We start from the raw sequence: 9,051 nt of genomic DNA, 5'->3' as shown, positions 1-9,051 counted from the left end.
CGTCCCGTTCCGTCCCGTCCCGTCCCGTCCCGTCCCGTCCCGTCCCGTCCCGTCGCGCTTCCCAGGCGTGGCGGCCGGGGCCCCGGAGGGCTCGGGAAGGGAAGCGGTGCCGCTGCCGGCGGCGGGCACAGGGAAATGCCCGCTTCTGCCCCCGCCTGCTGCCAGGGCAGCTGGCCGGCGGCAGGGCAGGGCAGGCCCTCAGAGAGGCGAGTGGCGGCCGCGGGCCTTGCCTGCGGCACGGCTCTGTGCCTGCCTGCCCTCTGACGGCTCCGGCTCGTCCCTGCTTTACAAAGCCCCGGTGTGGTGTGAGGTTCAAGTGCACGGAGGCGCTTTCAGACTCTGCTGGCTGCCTTTTCTGGTGCTGGGGACTCGCCTCCAAGCTTCCCTAAAGTACTGCGTTCGTTTTGCAGCGTTACAGAAGCCTGGGGTGGAACATCCTGCTTGGCAGTAGCTGAAGGGGGGCTACGAAAAGGCTGGGGAGGGACTTCTTAAGATATCAGGGAGGGACAGGACTAGAGGGAATGGAGCAAAGCTGGAGGTGGGGAGACTCAGACAGGACGTGAGGAGGAAGTTGTTGAGCATGAGAGTGGTGAGAGCCTGGAATGGGTTGCCCAGGGAGGTGGTTGAGGCCAGGCTGGATGAGGCTGTGGCCAGCCTGACCTAGGGTAGAGTGTCCCTGCCCATGGCAGGGAGCTTGGAACCAGATGACCCTTGTGGTCCCTTCCAACCCTGACTGGTTCTATGACAACTGAGGAACCTGCATCATTTCAGTAAACCTACATAGCTTCCGTAAACCTACACAGGTTTGTTGTGCAAAGTTTGAGTTGGGGTTAACTGATGGTAAATCAGCTGCCAGGGATGGGGCTTATTTAGTCCAAGGTTTTTAAACTGAACATATAGGTGAACCCTGCACAAGCAAGATAGCCTCACCCCAGCAAAGCAAATACACCTTTGGACAACACAAAGGTAGACTTCTCAGTCTGAAATGCTCACATCTAGGGGCAAATGGAACCTACAAGCATCGTGATGTGTGCTGTGTAGCAGACTCCAGCTCGGTTTTGGTCTCATGTTGGTACATAAATTCCAAAGTAATGTGAGAAATCATCACTGGAAGTGGCCCTGCTGAACAAATTCTTACATTGAACCAAACTCACATTCGATTTGGGTGTAATTAAACACTGCAAAGCCGTGGAGACTTCAGAAGCTGGCTGGAAATAAATGTAATTAGCTTGTAAGAAGCAAGACATTGCTTAATCTCTTCCTCAAACTGATAAGTCTGATGTAATAAAACAACAGTGGAGACCATAAATATCAAATACAGTTGGAGCAAGCACACAGAGCAGAGAACTGTGAGTAATCTTGACATCACAGCACTGCTCAGGACCCTCAGCATCCATCCATCCATCCTGCCACAGCCTGCATGGAGAGGAGGTTTTGCCCTTGGATCTAGATAACCATATTTCAAAGAATGGCAGGCTGTGGTGCAGGGAATTATGATTCATTGCACTGTGTTTTGCAGTTTCCTGCCTCCCCATCTTCCCATTCATTTCCCTACACTAGTTAGAAAGAAATGCAAGCATATCCTTCCCTGATTTTACACATCATGACCTGCTGCTGAGAAGAAACAAACCCTGCACTTAATCCATGTGTGTTATTAAGTGTGAAAACCCTACAGCAGTCAGTATGTCACTGCCATCTTTTGTTGCCCCCAATTAGTTCTCCTACAACCCTCTTAGCTCTGAGAGAAACTAGATTAGAACCTGTCTGTCAAGGCTGAGGTTTGTTTTATGCCATGTGTGTAATATCTGAGCAACCAGTGCCATAATTATCAGAATGATCACCCTATCAGTCAGCAGCTCACTGCCCAGGGAGACCTTCATGTGGTTTTGCTGATGAGGGACTTTCTGAAGCAAAAAACAAGTGGTGATAACTAATCCTTGTGTGTAGGGGTGCAAGGGCGAGTGAGTGTTGTGATATTGGGTATGTGCTGAGTCTGCTGACTCAGCCAGACTAAATCTGCTGTCTGACCAAAGAATTAGCCTTAATGTGAATTAAATTACATTAGACTAAGTTTTCTATCTGCCCCTCCCAAATGATATTTTGATCAAGATTCTATTTCTTTGCCGCTTTTCATTCCTTTCCTGAAGGAAATCAGTGGGCACCAGGACTAGGGAGCGAGCCTGGGGTAGAGACCTTAGAGCTGCATTTCACGATCTGAAGGGGACCTACAGGAAGGCTGTTTAGAGGAGCTTGTGGTGACAGGACAAGGGACAACGTTTTGAAACTGGAGCAGGGCAGATTTAGGTTGGTCATCAGGAGGAACTTCTGCACAATGAGAGTAGTAAAATACTGGAACAGGTTGTCCAGAGGTGTGGTTGAGACCCACCCTTGGAGACATTCAAGATCAAACTTGCTGTGTCCCTGGGCAGCCTGATCTAGTTGGGGGTGTCCCTGCTGACAGCAGGGGTTGGACAAGATGACCTTGGAGAGTCCCTTCCAAGCCAGTGCAAGCTGTGAATAATGAAGCTACCAGGAATTGTTAATGTCATGTGTCTAAATCTCAGTAATACCCAAATTGTAAGATCCTTATTTAGTCTCCACCAGACAGAGTGCATTAAACTTGTTCATAAACTCACCAAGTTTACAACCTAAAGCAGCCAACTCCACGTGTGAGCAGACAGGAGGAGCCCCTGAAGGAGTCTGGTTAAAGCAGAGCATGTTTTAATGTGGAGCTATATGATCCGATGGAGTCTGTGTGCCCATGTGGACCCACATTAGAAACATCTTGAGGTCAGCTTGTGTCTGGGACATGAGCTGCACCAGTAAATCAGGTGCCTTGTGATTTTGTGGACAAACCTCGTGGCTTCCTCTCCTCCCTGGCTCTATTTGTGTCTCATTTCTTTTCCAAAGGGAGGCAGTGATGAAGGGATTCACCTCTGGAGTGGGGCAGGCAGCTAGTGGTTTCCAGCACCATGGGATTAGGGAGAATAACCCTGCTGCTGGTTTTGGTACACACAGTTTGTTACAGAAAGGGTTCTGTGAGTGAGGCTCACCGTTGAGACATGTTGGAGGACTGTAACCTTTGTGCCCATGACCAACTGGTACGTTAGTTACTCACAGCTGTTCCACCCACGGGCTTGGCACTCACCTTCATTCTGTTTGCGCATTATCACATTGATAAAAGGCAGTGTGTGTTTGGACAGAGCTTTTACTTACTTTTCATAGCACCAAGCTGCTTCTTCCCCTTCCTTGCCTTTACTCTTCGTGCTTCACCCTCACAGAGGAAGCCAAAAATCGGCTTCAGGGGAGACGGAGAATTGCAGGTGCCTCAGGGGACATCGATGGGCCTCCAGAACACCAAACAGCGCAAAGTCAAGCAAGCCAATATAGTTATGTTGGGACTTGATTCTGCAGGGAAATCAACACTGCTGTACAAGTTCAGGTACAGTGATCCTTTCCTAACGAGTCCAACCATTGGCTTCAATGTGGATATGATTGAAACCCAGAAGGATTTTACCCTGACCTTTTGGGATGTTGGAGGACAGCAGAAAATGAGGCAGTCGTGGTGCAGCTTCCTGGAGAACACCGATGGACTGCTGTACGTGGTGGACAGCTCTGATAAGCACCGCCTGGAAGAATCAAAGAAAGAGTTTGAAGTCATTTTAAAGGCTGAATCACTAAAAAGCATCCCTGTGGTCGTGCTGGCGAACAAGCAGGATCTGCCAGGAGCTTTGAATGCCGAGGAAATAACGAGGAGGTTCAACATGAAGAAGTACTGCAGTGACAGGAACTGGTATGTGCAACCGTGTTGTGCTATCACAGGAGAAGGCTTGTCAGAAGCTCTCCGAATCCTAACTACTTTCACCAAGCAGTGCAGCAGATCAAAGGGGACTTCTACCATCTTTAAGGAGATTGAGACACTTTAGGAGTTCCTGTCGTTGTGCTCCAGTGAACGTTACTCAGCTCATTTTGTTGGACAGACTACAGCTGAAAGGGTTGGGTTCTGGAGAACCCTTCTCCATATTTATAAAGAGCTGCCACGCTATGAAGCTGTACCTGCAGGTGCTTGTGAGCTACTGCTCTGCAGCGTTCCATTAGTGATAGCATGCTGGGGGATATTCAGCTCAGCAGCGTGGCTGCCAAACCATGGGGAAAAAGTGGAGCTGAGCTGCTGAGTTTTGGCAGGTGGAAACGAAATAGGTGAGAGGTGCTTAAAATACTTACATCAAGTCATCTGGGTGAGATGTAAAAGAGATGAGTTGCTTGTGCAGCAAGCAAAGAGGAGAGAGAAACTTTGTTTGTAATAAATGCCCCCTGGGTGTATTTATTGTGAAATGATGGGTTTAGAGCCTAAGCTCTCAGTTCTGTGCCAGAGAACCTATGAACCTGAAATACTTGTTGGAAGTTACTGCATTCTAGAAGCAATTGCTTCAAGCAGATTTTAGCAGAGGGGATCTGCTCCTCACCCAGCCACGGGCAGAGTGGAGATCCAGTGCTGTGTGTGAGGTGGAGGGCTGGTGGCTCCTCATTACATTCCATCTACTGCATTTGTTGTTCCTATGCTCTTGGATTGCAGTGCAAGCCAGCACAGGATCAGTCCTGCCAAGTGCTGAGCCCCGTTGGTTTTGGGATGGGGGACAAAGGGGGAGGAATGAGAGGATTTGCTGCTTGTTTGGACTTCTACAAACCCTGATGGATCCTTTCCTACTTGTATGGAAGCCACCTGAAAGTTTCTAACTGATAAGTTTAGGTATGGTTAAATTTTAGATAAAAGGCACAGAATTGCTGATCCTGTTACTACAATTTCACAGGATCCCACAATCCCAGCATGGTAGGGGTTGGAAGGGACCTCTGGAGATCATCAGATCCAAACCCTGCTGCTGAAGCAGGGCACCCACAGCAGCTTGCCCTGCAGCACAATGCCATGCGGGGCTGGAAGCTCTCCAGACAAGGAGACTCCACAACCTCTCTGGGCAGCCTGCTCCAGGCCTCCAGCACCCTCACAACAAACAGCTTTCTTTTCCTGTTCAGATGGAACCTCCTGGCTTCCAGTTTGTGCCCATTGCCCCTTGTGCTGTCCCTGGGCACCACTGACAAGAGCCTGGCCCCAGTCTCTTGCCCCCCACAGCTCCTTTATCTCTTGCTGAGCATTGCTGAGATGCCCTCTGGGGCTGCTTTTCTGCAGGCTCTCAGCCTTTGCTCCTCACAGAGCTGCTCCAGGCCCCTCAGCAGCTTTGCGGCCTCCCCTGGACTCTTCAGCAGTTCCCTGCCTCTCTTGAATTGGACAGCCCAGAGCTGGACCCAGTATTCCAGTTGTGGCCTCCTCAGGGCAGAGCAGAGGGGCATTTCATAGGAAGAAATTCCCAGTGAACTTTCTGTTCCCATTTTCTGACTGATAGGGACTGGATTGGATTCTGAATTCCATAAAAGCAGTGAAAGGGTGATCACCTGAAACCGAATGGAACCAATTCAGCCATGAAAGCACTGAGGCTGGGAAGTTCCCAGGGCCTGTGCTTTAAATGCAAAGGAGACCAATAATTGTTGGTCACACAGTCAGAGCAAATCCAGCCTGACTGTTGCTGCCTTCTTGAGCAGCGTCTGCAGAGGGAGGATGCTGCGGTGGGGAGGATGCTTGCTTGGATAGCTTGGTTTTTATATATATATATATATATTTTTGTCCTCTGTGTCTGTGACAACCTTTGACCATGGGCAAAACATTTAAGCACTCAATGTCTCAACAGACCCTTGGCAAAAGAGAATTTCCCAGCTACATGGTCTCAGAAAGCCATGTTGGGCCATGCTCCTGTGACAATATAATTGCACCGAGTAATTCACGTGAGAAATTGCTAATAAACAGGCAGGAACTTCAAGTTACAGAAGGGTGAAGCAGCAAGAAAAGCTCCCAGATGTAGCCTGTTGTCTCATGCATAGGTTATTCAAACACACACACACAAAAATCATCAGGTGAATTTGCTGAAATAGTAAAGGAAGGTTTCTCAAGAGCAGCTGTTATTAATACTGACAGCAGTTCCTGTGGGCGAAATCCTGACTCATGTTGAGACTACATTTCTGAAAGGAGACTCTTTAGACTTGTCATGGCCTGGGCTGGGGATTTGCAAGCATAGAATCACACAATTGTCAGGGCTGGAAGGGACCACAAGGATCATCCAGCTCCAAGCCCCCTGCCATAGGCAGGGACACCTCACACTAGATCAGGTTGCCCAGCGCCACATCCAGCCTGGCCTTAGAAACATCCAGGGATGAGGCTCCCACCACCTCCCTGGGCAACCTGTGCCAGTCTCTCACCACCCTCATGCTGAAGAACTTCTTCCTAACATCCAATCCGAATCTACCCACTGAGTTTTGCTCCATTCCCTCCAGCTCTATCACCACTTGACACCCTAAAAAGCCCCTGTCCAGCTTTCTTGTAGCCCCCTTCAGATACTGGAAGGCCACAATAAGGTCTCCTGGAAACCTTCTCCTCTCCAGACTAAACAGCCCAAACTCTCTCAGTTTGTCTCCATAGGAGAGGTGCTGCAGCCCTCTGATAACCTCTCCTATGGATTTAGGCTCAATAGCAAATATCTCCTATCCCCCTGCCTCCCCTACCAATCAAAAAAAAAAAAAAAAAAAAAAAAAAAAAAAAGTCTGCAACATTAATTTTCTAAACCAAACAATTCTGTATTTAAAAATGTCACATTTCAGGTCAGTAACTTCATCAGCATGTGCATGTGTAGGTTCAGACAATTCTCCCACTACTGTAGTACTGAAGCTGGTTCACTGGCCTCAGGACTTATAGAATCCTAGAATCAAACACTTAGAGTCATAGAATCAACCAGAGACCTCCAAGATCATCCAGTCCAACCTAGCACCCAGCCCTAGCCAATCAACCAGACCATGGCACTGAGTGCCTCATCCAGGCTTTTCTTGAACACCCCCAGGGACAGTGCCTCCACCACCTCCCTGGGCAGCCCATTCCAATGGGAAATCACTCTCTCTGTGAAGAACTTCCTCCTAACATCCAGCCTATACCTACCCTGGCACAACTTGAGACTGTGTCCCCTTGTTCTATTGCTGGTTGCCTGGGAGAAGAGGCCAACCCCACCTGGCTACAATGTCCCTTCAGGTAGCTGTAGACAGCAATATTACCCTGTCTGGGCCCTGGAACTGGAGGAATAGATTAGAATTTTAGGTATTTAGCAGAAGATGTGCCATAAGAATTTTAGAGTACAGCTGAGATTCCTTATTTGTTCTTTAATAGGCATTTGGCCTTGAGCAGCCTGGACTGGTGAGAAATGTCCCTGCCCGTGGCAGGGGGATAGGACTGCATGGTCTTGAAAGTCCCTTCCAATCCAAACCATTCTGTGAGTTTATGATCACTCACCACAGCATTTGCACCTTCTGCCATCAGGCAGGAGACAGTCTGGTCCCTGCTGGGAATTGCTTGGTGTCCCGTTCCATCCCAACAGATGCTACGTGGGGAACTCAAGAGGAAGGAAGTTACAGAAGCTTTTTTACAGCTTCATCCTGCTGTAAACTGAGATCTTGTGACTGCTTGGCTGAGCAATGTAATGAGCAGAATTTGTCTTTGTGTTTCAGAGCACAGCAAAGTGGAATTCTGTCTCTGCTAAAAATACAGTCCAGGGTATCATAAGCAGAAGTTCTTCCTGCAGAAGTTTTACTTCATTATTGAGAATTTATTTACTTTACCCACTAAAACCCATTTTATGATTCATGAAGGGTCCAGGGTGCTTTGAGAAGGGTTCCTGTGCCTGGTTGTGTCTGCTCATGGTTCCATCCAACCCTGAAGGGTGCATATCTGAGATGGTAAAACACAAATGGGAGTGATTGTGTTCAGTTCTGGGCTTCCCAGTTCAAGAGAGACAGAGAACTGCTGGAGAGTGTCCAGTGGAGGCTGCAAAGCTGCTGAGAGGCCTGGAGCAGCTCTGTGAGGATCAAAGACTGAGAGCCTTGGGGCTGTTGAGCCTGCAGAAGAGCAGCCCCAGAGGGCATCTGAGCAATGCTCAGCAAGAGCTAAAGGAGCTGTGGGGGCAAGAGGCTGGGTCCAGGCTCTTGTCAGTGGTGCCCAGGGACAGGATAAGGGGCAAAGCCAGGAGGTTCCACCTGAGCAGGAGGAGAAGCTTATTTGTTGTGAGGGTGCTGGAGGCCTGGAGCAGGCTGCCCAGAGAGGTTGTGGAGTCTCCTTGTCTGGAGAGCTTCCAAACCCCCCTGTGCATTGTGCTGCTGGGCAAGCTGCTGTGGGTGCCTTGCTTTAGCAGGGGTATTAGACTGGATGATCTCCAGAGGTCCCTTACAGCCCCCACCATACTGGGACTCTATGAAATAACACTCCCATTAAACATTCCCAGATCACAGCTTGCTTTGGGTTGGAAAGGACCCTCAAAGGTCATCCCGTCCAACCCCATGCAGGCAGAAGGGACACCTCTATCTAGAGCAGACTGCCCATGGTCACAGCAAGTCTGACCCTGACCTGTTCCAGTGTCTCACCACCTTCACTGTGCAGAACTTCCACCTGATGTCCAATCTAAATCTCCTTTGCTTCAATTTCCAATCTCTGCCTCTCATTCTACCCCCACAGGTGCTTCTCAGCAGCCCCTCCCCAGCCTCCCTGTAGGTCCTCTCAGATACTGAAATGCAGCTTTAAGGTCTCTCTGCAGCCTTCTCTTCTCCATTCATCTCATGAGCAGAGATACACATTCTGGATACATTGAACCTTACATCATATGTCTTCAGCAAAGGCAAAGCCACAGGAGTTTATTCCAAAGCCATCCTTCTGTCTGGGGGACACATGAAATGGCAGCACTTCCAGCACTGGAGGCCTGGCAGAGACTCAGCCCATGAGGAGACAGTTGGTCACTTACCATCTAGTAATAATGCTGTTTCCAGAACACCTCTCCATTCTGTTTTGCATCCTAATGATATGAGGGATTTTCTCCTGTATCTGTGATGGGCCTAAACTAAACCAGAACTTTTTAGATCTAAGAATTGCTTGAGGAGGGGCTGAGAGACCAGAATTCTTCAGTGATTAAT

At 49.0% G+C, this 9,051-nt stretch overlaps 1 protein-coding gene across 1 annotated transcript; it reads left to right on the top strand.

Annotated features, from left to right (window-relative positions):
- The first annotated feature begins 3,210 nt into the window (after positions 1-3,210).
- On the top strand, positions 3,211-4,335 carry ARL14 (ADP ribosylation factor like GTPase 14). Its single transcript, XM_064152954.1, has one exon. The coding sequence runs from the start codon at positions 3,342-3,344 to the stop codon at positions 3,924-3,926; it is 585 nt and encodes a 194-aa protein (XP_064009024.1). The 5' UTR covers positions 3,211-3,341; the 3' UTR covers positions 3,927-4,335.
- Positions 4,336-9,051: the final 4,716 nt, after the last annotated feature.

The sequence above is a fragment of the Pogoniulus pusillus genome, chromosome 13 (genome assembly GCF_015220805.1).
Source record: "Pogoniulus pusillus isolate bPogPus1 chromosome 13, bPogPus1.pri, whole genome shotgun sequence".
In the NCBI taxonomy this organism is placed as follows: domain Eukaryota; kingdom Metazoa; phylum Chordata; class Aves; order Piciformes; family Lybiidae; genus Pogoniulus; species Pogoniulus pusillus.
Note: the sequence above shows the minus strand (reverse complement) of the source record. Positions and strands in the feature narration are given on the sequence as shown.